The sequence below is a fragment of the Periophthalmus magnuspinnatus genome, chromosome 14 (genome assembly GCF_009829125.3).
Source record: "Periophthalmus magnuspinnatus isolate fPerMag1 chromosome 14, fPerMag1.2.pri, whole genome shotgun sequence".
Classification (NCBI taxonomy): Eukaryota; Metazoa; Chordata; class Actinopteri; order Gobiiformes; family Gobiidae; genus Periophthalmus; species Periophthalmus magnuspinnatus.
The window spans coordinates 27,995,989-28,014,616 of record NC_047139.1 but is presented as its reverse complement, the minus strand read 5'-3'; the positions used below and the strand labels follow the sequence as shown (position 1 = coordinate 28,014,616).

Sequence of the window (18,628 nt, the reverse complement as noted above, 5' to 3'; positions counted from 1 at the left end):
TGTTTGCAGTGCACTGCTGTGGCCTCCTCACTGCGGACAGTGAATTGGGCCAGGTCCAGAGGCGACTAAGTGCATAGTAGTACCGCAGCGCACTGGCTTTCGGTGATGTGTTTTATCTGCTTTTTCATTGATACTGTTGGCACATGCGAGGCTGGCTTATTGCTCCCTAAAGACATACGCCTGCACGGATGGTACTATTTCCTCAGTTCACTGAATCAAACAGGAGATAAGTGCCAGATAAACAGCAGGTGTTTGAAATCTCAACAAATATTGTCTTGTATCACGCAGCTACTCACTCTACCAAAAGGTGCGACCATGAAAAAGCATTTCCCTACACTACACTTTGAAGTCATAAATATTCCCAGAAAAAGGCCAGTTTTTACATGTGAACAGTTGCCTAATGATGTTTTCACAACACTTCACGCTGTTGACAGATAACACAAGCAAATACACATCTAGAGACCACTTTGGGATTATAAATCAGATGTCACAACACACCAAATAATCTTTACCAAAACACTGACTGCATCACTGGAGCTTAAAATATCTACAAAGATTAAATGCCAGAGGCCATTCTGCAAATGCATCAATGAAATGCAGTGTTTGCCTGCATCAGTGGAGCTGTATGGCCACACTGTTAAAGATGCATGTGGAGGTCAAGCTGCCGGATCATAATAGTGTTGTCCAAAGTATAAAATCAGACAGATACTAAATTATACTAAAACTAGTATCAAAGCTAGAACTAGGCTCATTTGAACAAATATCAACACTAACAAGAAATTACATCAACAGGAAAAGGTTGGACCTTTCCTGAATTAAAAAAATTTGTTGTGTTTGTTGATTCATGAGACAATTTAGTATCATAAAGAAAGTACTATTGTTTTGTGTTGAAAATTACTATCTATTGCCTAAACTAAAGAAAGAGCATTTTGTTTATAATGTGGTATCAAAATTGGTACTGAGTATCAAGTCTATCCACGAGAATCAAAGTGATGAATATTAGGACCACTACCATAGTGAATAACAATTTAAGACAAAATATCTTTTGAATGAGAAAAGCCCTCAAAATGTTACTTGGCTGTAACAGCAAACTGAAACCTATGAATTCCTTAGAATCAAAATCAAGTTTGAAATTTTATTGTATTGTAGTATTGTGACAATACTACATCCACCATGTCCAAGATTTGTTTCAATGCTTCTCCCTTTTGCGTTCTTCAAAAAAATCATGAAAAATTCAAATCAGTGAGCAAGTGGAGGTGACGGTTACTTTAATCTTGAATTATTCATGTTGTGTTGTGCTTAACCATTGGTGGAGAGTTATTGTGATGACCTGTTTCGTTTGTTACATTAAAGCGTGAGAGGTGAGGTCATACACATCTGACCAAACTAAAGTGACTGTTACAAATTTCACTTCGTTTTAGCAGTTCAAATGTTGCATAGCGCTTCTCAAAACAACCACAAAGTTACCTCCTCTTTTTGTACAGAGGAAGTTAGCTCAAAAAAGCTCCTTCTACTATTGTCTATAATAAAACACTACTTCCCCTTGACATGCGCCTACCTCTGCATTGTTTTAACCTGCACTTGATTGTAAAAGCACCAGCATGATCCATTGTTTGTTTGATCTGTTATTTGCCATGACATCAAACCTGTAAGCTGCCAGAGAGCTGCCACATCCTGTATATGTGACACTGACGCTATGAGAGGGAGTGATGAGCGCTAATGCTAAAAAGTGAGCAACCTTTTCAATCTTGTATCACAATTTTTCTGCTGACTCCACAAAACTTTATCATGTCTGTTCGTACAGTGACAGGAAATCGTGTGCATCCCTTTGAGATGTGCGTGTGTGTATGTGTGTGTGTGAGGGAGAGTGGTCCTTAACTTATGATTGTATCTATTATGTGGAGCTCAACAGTTTCATGGTAATTTCTCTGTGGACTGGAAGGTCAGCACATGGAGAAAAGATGGTCTGTGTGTCTTCACTGGAAATCTGACGTTATATCGCAGACACTGGCCTCCTTCATCTCCAGACAATGCAGGGCTCCAGACTAACTTTTTTGGAGACCGTCTCAAACCCCAGACTGAACCATCTCAAACAGAATTCCTTCCGTCTCAATATAATTATGTTTCAAGATGTTATATTGGTAATATGAATATTTTAAAGCATTTGCAGTGCATTTCTGATAGATACTGTAGGACTACTACACATATAAATTAGCATTTAATCCGTTATTAGTTCATTATTAGTTTAACCCATTTATACTTTCAATTCTTGTATAATCTCTTAGTGCTTTTAATAAATTGTGGGCTTACTCAACTCAACTGACTTGACCTATAGACCTATGGTTAAAAATGTTTGAGTGACAAATATTTGTAACAATATATTCTGTTCCGTTTACAGCCTTTTTTTCTTGAATTTAGCACTGTAATCCTAAAAATTATATATAATTATATATATATATATATATAATTATAATAATAATTAAAAAATCTTGGTTGTCTAAAGACATTAATCACAGAAAAGAGACCATAGCAATGAGAAATCCTCCCAAAATGAATACAATCACATCAAAAATAACTATGTATCCCAAAACTACATTTTACTCCATTCTGCAGTTGTGCATATAAATCATTATAATCTTGATAGAATAATTTGTCAATGAAAAAAACATTTGACCAAATAAGACACCATTTAACGATTAATCACCTAAATGACTGAAGAACTACAGTTGAAGTATATAACATATATAACACAACATTGTTCTGTTTTTATGAGTTTTCTATATTGACTTACTACAGAGGCATAACCCACTGATATGACTCACATGCCCTTTCAATTATGATCTAAGTGGACACAAAATACTGTCATTAGTTTGAAATTGCCATCTATTTTTCTGTTTTTGTAAAAGACCTTGAACAAGTGCACTCTTGACGCTGATGGACACTGTGAAGGCTACACCAACTGCAATGTTGTTTAACTACATTTCATAGCTGCTATACTGAAGAGTTTTAGTACAAAATAAGTATATGGTGTACTTTATAAATAATACTACTGATATAAGAGGCATTTACAATTTATTAAAGGCTTATACTTCAGTTGTTGTTTGGCCACTCGTTTGAGCTCCTGTTTGAGTCATGTCACGGGAGGCTGAAGTATATAAATACCACTACCTGCCCTTTTTGGTTTTGAGGTGGTAAAATAAAAAAACAGCATAGATCATTGACTACATCTAAACAGAGCAGCCAGTCATTTGCATCCACATCTCTGCACCTTGTGACCTACATAGAGCAGGTTTATGCACCTAAATGCCAACTACATGATTCAGTGAAAACAGCCAAATGTTCTGAAGCCTGTAGCAGAAATTGTAAATTTGTGTACAAAGGTTAAAGGAGGAACAGGTCACGCTGTTTGTCTGCAGTGTCGGACTTCTGCTTAAAAACACACAAACTGCGTCATACAGTTGTGCACTGTGTGAACTAGCCTGACTCACTGAACCATTACGTGCTATTAGCTTGTAAGGTTTTTTTTGGGGGGAGGCTGCATTTTCTGAGTAAAAAAATGTGGAAATAGCTGTACTTGTGAGGTGTGTGTCTAAAGGACACAAATCAGGAAGTGTGGCACAACTACCGTTGCTGATATGTTCACTTTGAGGCTGTAAGGTTGCATGTGTCTACTTCCTGCATCATGACTGAAGTGAAAAAGGCAGTTTATTCTTGTCTGTTTAAAAGCACACAACATAACTTCCTGGCTATAGTGGGGATAATGATGTCTAATATTATGCATTATTCAAGCTTTTTAAACAACTTGGAGACATCTAATCTGAAGCTGTCTTTCACATTGTACTACTTTAAATAATGTGTTGTAGATGTTTGGGTATACAAGATGACCAGAAACGGTACAAGGACACGCTGAAGAGTAAAGCAGTTTTAATCAGGCTATAAATTGGTGGTGCTCAGATCAAAGTTGATTAGCTGTGTGTGAAGCCAAGAAGGATTTATTTTGAGCTGTTAAGACGAGGAATACTTAAGACTGCGTACACACTTTACACACAACACATCAAAATTAGGACTAAACTGGATATAAACCTGGACTAAACTAGGACTAAACAAGGTCTAGAACAGGATTAAACCCACATCAGGACTAAAATGGGATCTATCCAGGACCAAATCAGGACAAGTGTTGTGTCAGGACTTAATATGCTGGATTACCCAAAAATACTGAAATATCACAATTGTCCAGGTATGTTTTGAAAAAGAGAAAAAAGATCTACATCGTAAAGTGGTCCACAGTCTCCTCAGTCAGAGTTATGTTTTACTGCTCTGTGACGTGTTTTGGGTGGTTTTGATCCCTCAGTATCTCCATGTTCTGGCAGGGCTGAATGCTACTTGGCTTTCAGTGGCTCTGAATACCCTGGAGTGCACTTGGCCTGTAGCAGACAATGAGATGGAGCCACAGTGATGGTTAATGGTTTAATATATACTGTGTATGACATAACCCAGGGAGACTTTGTGTTTCGGGACAATGGGCTGCACTGGTACACTGAAGAGGGCCGCTTTAGTGTATCCTGTAGATTTTATACTCAAATGGTCAAACAAGAATTAACACAGCTCCCAATCAACCACTGTAAAAGTGAACTACACATTGTATTACTATTTTCATTAATTACTTATTGAAAATATCTGACTCACTTTCAGTCTCACCAGTATCTTATATCTCAGCAATATCTCATCAATTTAAAATGCTTCCAATCATTTATTTCTCTCCGGGGAAATCATCAAATCTTCTTATATTGCTTATTGCTTATATTCTAATACACATGAAAGTAGCTGATGAGTCATTTAGAGGCATTTCAAAGGAGAGATAAATACAGCATAATTGTTATACAACTGTAGTGTAGCCAGAGTTTGACTTTAGCTTCTGTTACACAATAAATATTAAATATTCAAGTGATGACATACTCAATAAAAAGCATGTTCTCAGGAGACCACTAATAAGGAGTGATTTTTCTGTTGGGACAGGCCACAGGAAGCAGGTTTGACTGTTGAGGACTTTACAACATCCTTGCTCCTCCTGTCCCTCTGCCCACTCACAGAGGACCCACAGGGAACCTTTTGTGTAAATGGACAAACAGTATCCAAAAACATTGAGTCAGACCAGTGATAGGTCAGCCTGTAACTTCATTATGTTTAAATCTACTCTGAAAACAATTAAAGCTTAGGCCAGTCTGTGGGTGGAATAATTGCATTTACAAATAGATTTGCAATTAATGTTTTATTTTTTTTTAAGTTTACATTTAAACATGCCAAGGAGCATTAACATTTGACAGAAATGAATCGCTAAATTCATAAAGGAATCCCACTCATTTCAGAACATGGGTTAGCAGGTTTATAGAGATTAGGAAAGGATATTTTGTTGGTTGCAGAGGAAATAAAGGCACTTGCATTGCCATTCAAATTATGATTTCAAATTGATAAATCCTGCAGGCCTAGTATAAACACCTTCGGACTGTACTGCTCCAAAGTGAACCAATGGAGACAAGCCCTATGGCGCTCCCACAGTTGCCTTGTTAGGCTTCCTGCTGTCACCTCTGTGCAGTGGGTAATGAGTATGACTCTTGTTGACTCTTGTCAGCTATTTGTCAAACCTGAGGCTTGTTTTTGGAAACAGTACTGCATCATTTTCAGTAGATTGAGGACGAAAGTAAAAGTAGAAATCATTTTTGAAGATCAGCCTGGAACTGTTCACCCTGTTGTATGTGCCTGGCTATAAATCATCATTAGTTTGAACACTTCGCCACTTGCACTCGCTCTGCTAACAACACAAAGCTAGCCCTGCTTTCTGAAGACTGCACAAGGCTTTGATAGTATAAGGCAGCGATTGCTTTACAACACAAACCGCACAGAGGATGTGTACCCTTGAGCCATCCTGACTCTAGTCTCAAGTTTGCTGCAGGAGAGAAGGAAGCTGATTGATCTGAAATCTACCTCTGCCTCTGCAGATGGGACAGTCCCACAGGAAGCTCTTAGAGGACAGGACACCTACTGTATATATCAGACAGTTCTGTCGCCAGAAGGACTAGGAGCAAGGAGTCAATACATGCAATGACCTGCTTTCAAGCCATAATAAATGATTGCTGACTAGTTAACATTACAGGTGGACCGATATGTAATTTTGCGAACTGATGCAAATACTACAGCCTATGTAATATAAACTGGAAAGAGAGAATAAGCAATATAGTGTTTGTATTTCATAGTAAATAGCTGTGTTTGATTTCCTAAATAGGCTATATTTCAAACACTTAGGCTACAGTTAATGCTAAATTCATCACTTTAAAAGATTCACACAGATAATAGATGTTAGATTAGATTTCAGATAAAATGCAAACACCTTAAATATATTTTTACACAGTGCAATAAGCAATCAAAAGACAGCTACTTCATCAGAAGTATGTCTTGGCCCTTTCAAAGTAATAACCCTTTGTTTACATATCCATGACGTGTGATGTAACAATTTATCAATGAATCAATCTCATTAAAATATCAGCTGTACTTCTGATCACAGCTCAACACATGTGACAGTTATATGACATTTAATTCATTTCATTAACCAATAGGAACTAAGTGTTATTAAGTGAGTATTTTACACAGACCGTGAGCACAGACTGTGAAATACTAATTTGCTGGAGGTCTCACTTCAGGGAGCGATGTGAAGAATAAAGACATTTCAATTTTACGGCGATGGACAAGTGCATATAAGGGCAAAGGATCACAAATGCTTGTCCCTATTAAAACTATTTTCCAAAGAGCTAAGATGCTAGTGGGAATAGCTATCATTGTTAATATTCAAACAGATATTGTTAATTAATTCAAGATGCGCGCCAGTAATGACAAAACGGGTTTGACTTTGTAGTGCTGAAGAAATAGGCTGCATATGGTTAGCACCATTATGTCAGTGAAATCTTTTTGAGAGGTGAACGTCTGACAAGCCAATTCTTCACTTGCTATAAAGAGCACAGAGCAGGCGGAGTTAGAACTAGGTGCTTTTCTCCTCAGCACACCTGCCAGCCGACATCTCAAATCAACCCAGATGACATCACCCTATCTTTGTCAGTTTAGTCAACGGCCACCAGGACACATATACTCATCCCTGCCTGCAGAAACAAAGAGCATCTTCAGGGAAAATATTACCAGTGTCAACCTCTGTAAAATCAATATCGAATGTATGAATTAAACAGTCTTATGCAATACATTATAATATTACAGCTTATCTCTATTGCACCCAAATAGCTCTATATTTTGTCTTTTGAGCAGTGCTGCTGATAGTAGTATTGGGGAGAGACACATTCAAAAATGGGGGAAGGATGCTTGACTCTATAAATGACATATTTTTAGTGCCACCTTCAAAACAGTACCTCAATAGTCATAATTTTACTCCATCATTGTCTATGCACAGCGGCGCATACAATCCTCTTTACCCACTCAAATCCTAGGCCATTTATTACATTGACAATCCGGCTTCCTTTTCCATTATGTATTTCAGTCATTGCTCTGTCCTCCTAGCATCTCTCTAAGCAAGCATCCACGCCTGCTGCCACCTTGACACCCTCCTCTGCTTCTGTCCCCCAGTCGGGCAGCTTGGCTCTAGCATGTCATAACGCCGCTTATGCCTCTCGCTACGGGGACGCGGCGGCACAATGGAGAAAGACAGCAAAGAAGTGGGGGGTGAGAGTCGGGGGAGGAGGAGGTGATGGTGGTGGGGGGATATGAAATGCGACAAAGGTTGGGGGGGTAGGCAGGATGCTATGATAACTAAGCATGTGTACCTCATCTTAAAGTGACACTGGGTCATCCTGCGAACAGATTCAAATGTGCTAGATGCTACACAATGGGCATGAAAGGCAGGGAGAGGACAGGCTAGGGGATTATTTGATAGCTCATACATTGTGTCTGTGTATGGGTGCATATGCAGAGGTATGCGCTAGCCGGCCTGTCCATCTAAATTCATTACCATCAGAAAAGGAGGGCACGAGGACACGAATGGTTTTCACTGCATCCTGCTACAACAAAACGCATAAAGAAAATAGAATAGACTTACCTCCACATTTTAGCTCCGGTCGACCCTGCCAAGATCCATCCTGTTCCTCATTGTCAGCTCCCTCCCCTGCTCTCCCCATGACAGCATTTTTCTGCTTTTCTATCTCCACCGTGAGTTTTTCTTCAGTTCCTCCAGGCTTTGGTTCCTCCTGAAATAATAACAATAGTGACGAAAAAGGAAGTCGGGACACGCGCTTTTGCAGATCTGAGCCGGTGCCTCTCTGTGTCAGTCTGTTCTTAAGTCAAGAAGCAGGTTGATTTGTGCTGGGCTTCCTCCCCTCTTGCGCTGATTCGATTCCATTCACATCACACCAAGGCCGGCCCCCCTCTCTCTCCTCTTCCTCCTCCTCTTTCTCTCTCTCTCTCTCTGTCACACAAACCCCTCCTCATTTCCTTGTCAGAGAAGCAGCGATGGACAGCAGCTAGTCAGGCGACACTCACTGTGTTGAAAATGAGAAAAATGCTTTACAAGCAAAAATAGTGGAATACAAGATGCTGAATGCACAAACAGCACTTAGAGCTTGAATTGTGTCTTATGTAATTAATAAAACACTATTGTGTCTTCTGTTAAGGAGCAGTGGGATTTTTTAATCCCAGTATGATATGTATGTGAATAATAGAAGTCATTGCTGTATATAATGCAGTTTAGTAAAAAAAAAAATTTTTCTGTATTACTGGGCACGTCCATAGCTTCTTGCAGCAATATGCTATATATATATTTTAATCAATGCCATCAATACAAACATTTCCATTCACTTAAGCTTATTGCTGGCACAAAGAGTTCACACAGATAAATCTTTTTATGTATTTATTTTTGAGAAATAAGACTATAATTGGTCATTGTTGTGTCAATTAAGCAGGCCAGTGTTGTTAGTAAAATGTATTGAATGACTGATTCGCAATGTGCCACACTAACATTTCTGGAGCAGGAAGATAAAGGCTGGAGGTCAAAGGTCAAAGTGTGTGTCTGTTGGAGACACTGTTTATTTGTCAGACCACTGTGTGCTCCTCAAACGTGCTGCATGACGGTCTACCCCACAACAAACAATCAACCTGTCTCCAAACAATTACACAGCCTCACCGGGGCCATAACAGCACCCAGCTGGACTTTTCCTCTTTCCCATCAGTCACTACAGCATCTTTAAAGATGTACTGTGTAACTTTTTTGGTAGAGGATCTGCCAACTGCTTATGTCCATGAAGAGGTTATTGCTTTGCCTGGGATGATCCACATTACGGCATTAAACATATTTATCTTGCATTTATGAATTTAGATATATTTTTCTTGAAAGTATCTTGAAAAACATGCATTCTTACTGTGAGCATGTCTTCTCTTCTCAGGTCTGACCTGTAACTTGGCCTGGTGACCTCAGCTGCTCGTCTTCATGGAAATGAATAAGTGTAATTTCATACTGTGGAACATAACAGGCAAGGTAATAAAATCTCCACCAGTAAAGTTACATAATCTTTAAGTTTACCTGTGAGCATTATGGCGTCCAGGATGAAGACTTTTGGTGTTTTGACCTCAGCAGCAACAGTCACTGTCCCAGTAATGACTGGATGAAGTATGGCCCAGTCGCACCATATGGCCCTCTGAGTGTGTGTATATGTGTGTATATGTAAGCATGTGCGTGTGTGTGTGTGTGTGTTAGCAGGTCAGATTCTCTGGTCAGGCTCTGAGCAGTGCAGGGCGGGGGGTTCAGGGGTGGAGACAAGGAGCCTGCACTGTTAAAGGAGAGTGTCTGCTGCAGATAAGAGAAAATAAAAACAGTGGTTGGGTTGATAGGAGTCAAACATAAATGTTATTACAGAAGCAGTCTGATCTGTAGGCCTGTCATGATAATTACTATATTGAGCTATTGTTCAATAACATTAACAACAATAATTTTAGGAGGTCAGTACTTCTAGTGATTAGTGGGATTCTTCGCACTAGCAGATACCTTTTAGATATACACTTTTTTGTACTCTGATAAGATTTGAGATGTTGAAATGCTAGGACTTAATATAGATACAAACTAAATGCTAGAGTTTGTCATTCTGCAGAGTGAGACACCTATTACAATGCAAATGGAAAGTACAAAACTGGAATCAGTAAAGTTAATGTGCATAATCATTTTACAGTAGTTTTGCACCCACACTTGAAGTACTGCTACACGATTATGAGATCCTCCACAGTACAGCGAATGGCCCTGAGCTACAGTGACACCCTGTGGAAGGAGCACACAAACAAGTCACTATGTTGTTAATATACACATTATAATCACAGTATGCAGGTACTTCTGCTTGAGGCCAATTAGACACACTATTTATGAAAAAACATATTTAGCATATTTTCCAAAACGTGGGCTTAAATGTTAATTGTAAAAAAGTAAAATGAAGTTATGACTGAAAAAGATGTAGGCTTTAACATGAAGTACACAGGTCAGGAGAAAGACTGTCCAAATGTGGAGAGTATCTTAGATTAGTGTGAAATTTTACTGTTTCCTCCAAGACTCATACACCAGGTGTGGGGCAGTCAAGAAAAGGGTAAAAAAAAAGGAGAACAGGACTAAAAACCTTATTCCAGTGAGAAATGTGATCCTGTCTCTATATCACTACATTACACACTATATCATTACACCAAACGTTTAGATCTATAGATATTTTAATGCTTATTTTCAACAGAAGTAGGGTTTTTCACTTTGCTAAAACCTTTTTATGTTTTGTTCACTCACTTAAATCAGTGTTTGCCCCAAGCAGCCATTAACGACTCTAAAGAAAGATCACGAAATGTAATTCTATCCTGGCTGCTGCTTAGTCTATTCACAGTTATTATAAAACCTACCAACTTTTGCTGTTTTTAAAAACGCTTACCTGCTGATAGAGTCGCCAGAGACCTGTCCAAATCACACAGATTGAATAAATACATGTTAAAGCATCAGTCACATGCTTGGACAGTGGTGGTGGTTTGGTAATGTTTGATTTGGAGAAACATCAGGTGTGCCACAGCGCCCCCTCGCGTACAACATGCTGTTTTACACCTGGCAAACGTCATTTTCAAGGTGGACTTTGCAACTTTTCTGTTAGAGGGCTCTGCCACCTGCTTGTCTCCATTGAGATGTTATGGCTTTGCTGGAATTTTCCATTAAAACACCTTAAGAAACAAGTATTTTGACTGTAAACGGGGTCACCTCTCCAAAGCTCAAGCCAATGAGATATAAATAAGACCTTATAATGTATCATTGTATCAAATGTTTAAAGTGACCTTGTTGTCAGCTCCTTGTCTCTATGGAGATGGATCATTTTAATGCCATATTGTGGACCATTCTGGGCAAAACGATAACATCTTCAAGAGGACAAGCAGGTGGTGGAACCTATAAAGTTCACATGGACATTTAAGAGGCTGAGATGCAGAGGGAAAATACTAAAACATAATTATAATGCAGGTAAGTATGTAAACAAGGTCACAATATGGCACATAACAAGTCAACTAAAATTAGATCTTAGTTTTAGGATTTACTATCGTATGACTAATGACAAAATGTAATACAAATATAAAAACAACACACAAGACATTGTTTTTTCTTTTTTTTATGAATTGTTCGATGCGTCCATATCAAATTGAATGTTTGACTGTGTTCCACTTAAAGATATATTAAATTCAACATCTTTTGAGACATGTAAACATAAAACACAATGTCAAAGAAATAAATCACTGCCTTCCGGTAACAATATTGTGCGATTTCTTGGGAGTAAAAACTGTACTGTTTACATAATTTAAATTCCTGTAACAGCTCAACATGGCCTTTCTATGTTTTTACAATCAGATTTTCATTTGTACATTTACAGAAACATAAAAAGATATGTTGATTTGTCTCATTGCACACAGCATAGTCACACAGGGTCTGATGTAAAAGATAAAAACACCAACATTTATGTGACAATCCAAAACAAACATGGAAACTCAATGTGAATTTTGCATTTTAGGTAGATTACTTTTTCTATTTTGCAAGTGGACACTCCTATCAAGTAGGAAATTCAGGCACTAAAGAATCAGGTTAATTTGCATGAAAACAATTGGACCATCACATGTTCAATTATTCCTACAAAAACAACCAGTCCAAACATACACCACTAGCTAAAAGATTTGGCCACATACTGTACAAATTGCTCCTAATAATGTTTTGACTTGCTTAGTGTGCCACTTACATATATTAACATTACTATGAATAAAATGTATTCACACAGTCACCGCTAAATTTGGAGTGCTATATATTAGCATTTATTTTATATGAAAACAATCATAAAAAATAAAGATAAAATGTCCACTTTCCACTTTCTTTTTTCACTTTTTCACTAACAGATTTTCAATGCTGTAAACAAATAAACATATCTATTTAGATTTTATATATCATGGAGGTTGTTTCAGATTCATCCCATTAAAAAATGTTTGTCTTACACGATCTTGACATAACAAACTACATAGAAAGAGTCTGATGCACAGTAGTTGCAGCTTCTTCTTGGTGGTACTTTATCCCACAGTTTTTTTAAATTGTCCATAAAGTAAAAGTCTTGCGTCGGTGTTCTGAAGAGTTCTGGACTTTAAATTCGTGAACAGCGGTAGTAGTTCCTGTGATCAGGTGAATAGTGGGGGGGGAGGTCTACCACTTGCCCCTCTTGCTCCAGTCCTTGGGTGTGAAGTGAAGGCATTTTGGGTCTATACGCAGATGTCTCTTCTGCATGGCTTTTTCATGTCCATCCACAATCTCCTCTGAAAGTGTCAAGATGTACTGACCCTAGATTTAGCAAAAAATTTACATTTACATCAAGGCACTAAGTGGACAAAGCAAGCAAGAGACCCAGTTTTTCTTTTACCTTATAATAGTTGATCAGATTGAGGTACTGCAGCGTTGAAATAACATCTTCTTTCTTAACGCTAGTGATCTCACTAATTTCACTGAAAGAAATCAACAGTAAACTTACACAGCCAGTCAAAAAAGAAATAGAATAATCAGATAACCCAATACTCGGATATAATATTTGGTGTGTGTTTACATGGACAAAATAAATCCAATAATTAAAAACACCTGGTGTTGACATGTGTCAGTAAATAAATCTATTTTTAGAGTGAGTGGTGTATTTAGAAGATAAAGGATTAATGTTTTGGATATTTCTCCTTCCCAAAATCCTAAAGATGTGTGAACAATCAGAAATCAGATTACTAAATTCAGATAACTTTTTTTTTTTTTTTACAAGAAATTTATATAATTCAGTAACTCCAGAAATCAGATAATGATCAGATAATCAGCTGATCATAACTGAGGAAGCCACTTGGGTGAGCAGCGTCCTCACTCTATCCCAATTCTGTCAACTGGACAAACGTTATAGACAATAGAGGGGTACTTACTTGATGGTTATTTGAGGCCGTTCCCCATTGTCAGGTTTGAGGTCCATGAGTATTTCTAAAATAGTTTGAGACCAATAGGAGCGATAGGACAGAAGACCTAAATCGGAGAGTGGTTTTTCAGGAGTGCCAGTTTTCCCTTCTACTTTGGAGAGTTCATAACCTGACAAGCACAAACCAGAACATTTTTAATGTAGCCAGCACATAGTGATTCACATTGTACAGCTTGTACATTCATTGCCTAATTGAGCCAGACACAAACACTCAAAGCATTGACTCCACTAACATAGGCCCTACCAGCCCTGCCTTCGCTTCTGAGCCCAAAAAGAACCCACATGTCCGACCAATCTAGCTAGATATTCTAAAATGATTAACTAATATAGACTAGCTGACTAAAAATAAATAATCAGTCGTACTTTGATAATCGTAATTTGGACTATACAGACTCTAAAACTGATTCTTAACCGTAGGACTTGGATGCAAAGTAGGGCCGGAAACACCCACCTAAGAGCCACAAAATCAGAAGAACACAATACATTTAATATGAGATTTGGCCCCAAGTTAGTCTTTAAAGAAAAACTCATACCAAATGACATCATTAAATCAAAATGTCAAAAACTTAATTAACAATTTCTACTTTCATAAACACTTGATTTGTAAATATTATTTTTTAATCTTTACTTACTGAACTCAATGAGCAGCTTGCCATAGCCTCTGCGCTGGTATGGAGGTAAGGTTAGGATGCAGGCCACATTATAATCTTCAGTGGATTCCTTCTCCTGTGTACATGTAAGTTTGCATTAGTAACTTGACTTGATACAGACATTTTGATGTTTTTAAGTTATTGTTAGTACCTTAGAGAAGTAGCCAACTATGTGGAATCCTTTGGAGTCATATTCAGTCATTACATAAAAGAGGAAAGGGTCAGTATCGTAGTATAAGGTTTTGTGGTCAAGGAAACATTTAGCGATTAAACACAGGTTCTGGGAATATGTCTGAAAAAGGAAAATATTATGTTAGTGTAATCTGGGAAGGCATCATCAATAAATACAAAAAAATAAAATAAAAACCAAATTACAGACTTTGTTTTTTCTGCCGTCAATTTCAAAAAAGGAAATGGTGCCTTTGCGGTAGATCTCATTGCCGGGCGGATGTCGTAGGTTACATTTTGTCTGTAGAAAGAGTATAAGTATGAGTAAACCACTGAACAATGTACACAGGTCTATATCAAGGTGGTTCTTACTAAATGTCTTTGGAGACACTTAAGACTTTTGACGTATTTGAGGCAGAATTCACAGAGGTAGAGAATGGGCAGTGATGTCAGCTCCTGTGGATATGGGGAGAAGTACCAGGGCTTGAGCCTGTGTCGCCCGAGCTCAATACACTCTATGTTTTTCATTCGCGTGACGATGTCGTCATGGCTACGGTCAGACACCAAACTGCCTGTCATGCGAGGCGCTGTGGGGATCCCATCAGAGCTGTCCTGGGAATCCTGGTTGAGAACAACTCCCACATTAGATAATGTCTGTGTGACATAAAGCGTTTAATAATTACATTTCAGATATCAAAACATTGCAGTTAGTCATCATTAAACACAAATGAAATAATGAGGGGTTACAGTTAAATTGGGTCAGAGGAAAGGAACACCTCTGTTTTATTGGACCCACTATGAAATAGTCAATCAACACACAAATCAACGGGCAATAATAGGAAATTAAACAGACCTCTGGTGGTGGTAGAAAGACACTGGCACTTTGAGGCTTGTTATACTGCAAAACCTTTATCATCTAGCAGAAAAAGACAAAAACATGGCCTTTGGAAACTAAAGAGGAGAATAGGAATTGTTTTGCATCAATCTAATCATCTGTTTTTGGGAGTCACACCGAAAAGCATTTTGGCATTTTGATTTGAGTGGGTCAAGAGAATTCAAAGGATCACACATTGGGTTAACAGAACTAATAAAAAATAAACAACAAAGGAAAATCAGTAGACGACAGTCCAATTATTTCTGCTTTTACACTTTTCCATACCTCATCAGTGCCTCCGCAGTTGGCCTTCCTTTTCCTGCCGGGCTGAGGAGGAATCAGACGCCTTGCTGCGGTGCCGTTCTGTTGACAACCCAAGTGTTTCTTTACAAAATGCCACTCTCCTCAGATCAGTATAAATTGTGTTTAAATACCGTTGTGAGCGAGGTGAGCTGCTCATGGTCTTCTCTGGACTTGAAGGTGGTGCTCTCTCGTGCGGCCGGATACACAGCTGCCTGAGAGGCTTCAGCTGAACTTGGCAGAGAGGGCACAGGGGGGGCGGGCGACACCTGTGGAGCCAGGGGGGCAGGAGGTTCGGCTTTTCTCTTCTGTAACAAACACATGGCTCAGGAATATCTTAAGAGATTGGTTTTCAAAAAAAGGACAAATAGGAATGGAACTGATTTAGTTTAAAAAGGCCTTTTCCAGAGCGATTTGGGAAAAATATAAAATCTTAATATCGAGGCACCACAATCACTGGCTGCACACGATTGTTTAAAACTGTGTTTGATTGAAAGCCACAGCAAAACCAATTATTACATTGCTTTTCCAATTTATGCATTTGAAAGGTTAGTTCAGAAGAAGTCTAACCTAATTTAAACCTGGTGTTAACACATGGGAGGTACAGGCAGATTCTAAATTAAATGACTGTTAAAAGAAAAAATATATAGCAAACAGTAATAAAGTCCATTGAGCATATGTGGCATTCACAGTCTCCTTTACTTTCCTTCAGCTTCTTAGTTACCCCAATGTTAACACCAGCAGTAAATAAGGTCTCTGTTATGGCTCTTTAAAACTGGTAAATTTGAGTTGTACCGGTGCAGGGAGGGTTTTGCCTCTGGAAGGAGCTGTGGCTGTGGTTGTGGTTGTGGTTTGTACGTTGAGATCTAGACTCTTCCTCTGAATTGAACAGAAAGGAAGAGAGGGAAAAGGGGTTAACTTACATTCACGTTAACCCTTATGTTTACTGGTCACACATTTTGGCAGCCATTAGAATTTCACTTTATAAACAAATAAATCTATTGATTTTAAAGGAATTGTTATTTTTGAAATAATATATAGTACACATTTGCAACACATTCTGACAAGTCTTACATCTACAATAAAACAGGTCAGCGTGAAATTACAACAGCAGCCTCTTCATTAACTATATATAACTAAGAGGCTGTTAGGAGCGGCCGTCAATGCTCCTTGTTCTTCTTCAAATCAGTCACATGCTGACAATAACCTGCTGTAGTGAAAGAGCCATACCAAAGTATCTCTGGGAACCTCCTTCACTGAATGAACAATCCCTTTAAATGGCTGGATGGCTTCACTGGATTTCTAGAAAAAAAAAAATCTGTTTCAAGTCTTGTCTTGATGCATAATTATGTAAACATAGTAACACTGTAATGAAATGGCAAATGCTGCAATATTTCTCGAATTATGTAAAAGTAAAATTTTCCAATACATTTTGTTATATAGCCTTTCTTGTCAAGATACCAGTAAAGCAAATACCACGTAATTTAATGCATCTCACCACTTCTCTTTCTGGAGAGCTGGGCCGTGACCCTGGAAGACCATTCTTGGTTGGAGTCTTTGCTTCTTTTTTGGGAAACTGGAGCTTTTTCAGATCTAATCGATCCAATGTGACCCACTCATCCAGACGCTTATTAACTGTAAAAGAAACAAAGGTTTGTGACGTTAATGAAAGTACATTAATGGCTATGCTATATTTCATTACCAAATTATTAATAGCATTATACTTACAGTCAATATAATGTACATAGTAGAGTTTTCTTGAGGAGACTTCCTTCACACTCAAGATTTCAGCCAATGCTACAAATTAAACAGAGCTCATAATGTTATATAGAACAAATTAATGTTTAGTTAGAACAAATTCTAACTACAATATAATACAAAATAAAACAAAACAAATGACAGTCCGGTAGGTGACTGTAAACTGCTTTTTAAATCGGATTTAACACATAGACTGTACACAGTATATGATTTAACCGGTACATGAATGAAACGTTTACTTTGCAATTAAAATCCACACAATAAGGTTTCACAACAATGTACAAATGTGATTCTGCTTTCAGCGCTAACAATTTAAAATGTGTGTGTTGTTTTAAATACACTCGATGCGACGACAGCGTCAATTTTGTGTTCATAAGACTAATTCATGTGATAATATAAAGAATAAAATACTCAATGAAATAGTAATATCAAATGAGTGTTATTAAATAGGATTCATGTTACAAGCCTACATGTTATATTTAAAACCCCTCAGACGGCGTAACTAGCGGTATATGGGTAAATTCCCGCTGTGTGTTTTGTGTTTACAGTGGAGGCCGTGCTGCCTATTGACAACAGCTGAGGCTCGCTTGTTACCATTAGCCAGGCAGCTTGGCTAGCTACGAAAATCAGATAAAACTTACGCCATTCGTCTTCGTGTTCTTGGTTTTTGCGCAAAACGGGAAGGCGACAGCCTTCGACGACATCAACCTGTTGAAAAAAATATGCCAATTTTAGTTTGATATGGTAATATTGTTATAATTAGAATTAGCATCTTTCGGAAACCTACGGATGATGCGTTATCCGCCATTTTCGTCATCTGTAAAAGCAGGAGCGGGGTGTTGTGGGAAAATGCCGGTCTGTGCCAAAGAGCAAATGAAGAGTAAGATGATTATATTCATGATAAAAGGAAGCGGAAAAACAGGACAGGAACAGGATTGAATCATCTTGTTCAGTAAGCAGCACTGGGCGCTGCTGTAGGATGATCCACCCCTGGTTCCAAGAAACAATGACAAGAAAATTATGGAAAATTCTATTTTAAAATAAATGAATACTTTTCTAGTTTATACAGGGGGGAGACTCACTTAGTATATTTTTAAATGATAAATAATAAAGTAATAAAATGAATTTATATTAATTTTTGTCCACAGGTCAGGCTTTAATCTGGTAGTTCATTTTAACCCAAGACCTGGCTGAAATAACCCCACCTGTGGGGTAAATTGAGCCATACTTTTTAATTTTTAACGCCCATTTCTCTAAAACTACGTGTCATATAGTGTTTTTTAATAACGTAAACAGTTAGCAAACATCCTAAAATGTATATAGAGTACTTTATTTGTTTCAAGAAAAAAACC

General features: G+C 38.0%; 2 protein-coding genes across 6 annotated transcripts in view; both read right to left on the bottom strand.

Annotated features, from left to right (window-relative positions):
• The window catches only part of zmp:0000001168 (signal-induced proliferation-associated 1-like protein 2), a 28,537-nt gene extending 20,028 nt beyond the window's left edge, over positions 1-8,509 (bottom strand). For both annotated transcript variants that reach the window (XM_055226799.1, XM_055226798.1), the window contains exon 1: positions 8,093-8,509. The gene's annotated coding sequence lies outside the window, so the exon portion shown is untranslated. The remainder of the gene's footprint in view (positions 1-8,092) is intronic.
• A 3,294-nt stretch (positions 8,510-11,803) lies between these two features.
• On the bottom strand, positions 11,804-18,132 carry LOC117381360 (histone acetyltransferase KAT5-like). 4 transcript variants are annotated; one of them, XM_033978315.2, is made up of 16 exons: positions 18,064-18,132; positions 17,918-17,984; positions 17,247-17,315; positions 17,017-17,153; positions 16,749-16,820; positions 16,314-16,397; positions 15,653-15,826; positions 15,504-15,581; positions 15,198-15,260; positions 14,717-14,998; positions 14,556-14,645; positions 14,328-14,468; positions 14,159-14,252; positions 13,477-13,636; positions 12,945-13,026; positions 11,804-12,865 (listed from the first exon to the last, which is right to left on the bottom strand). In XM_033978315.2, exons 1-16 carry the CDS (start codon positions 18,091-18,093, stop codon positions 12,731-12,733), a joined length of 1,758 nt encoding a protein of 585 aa, XP_033834206.1. In that variant the 5' UTR covers positions 18,094-18,132; the 3' UTR covers positions 11,804-12,730. The 4 variants fall into 4 exon arrangements, with proteins under 4 accessions (XP_033834206.1, XP_055082775.1, XP_055082776.1 ...); XM_055226800.1 differs by having other exon boundaries at positions 14,717-14,965; XM_055226801.1 differs by lacking the exon at positions 15,198-15,260 and having other exon boundaries at positions 14,717-14,965.
• Positions 18,133-18,628: the final 496 nt, after the last annotated feature.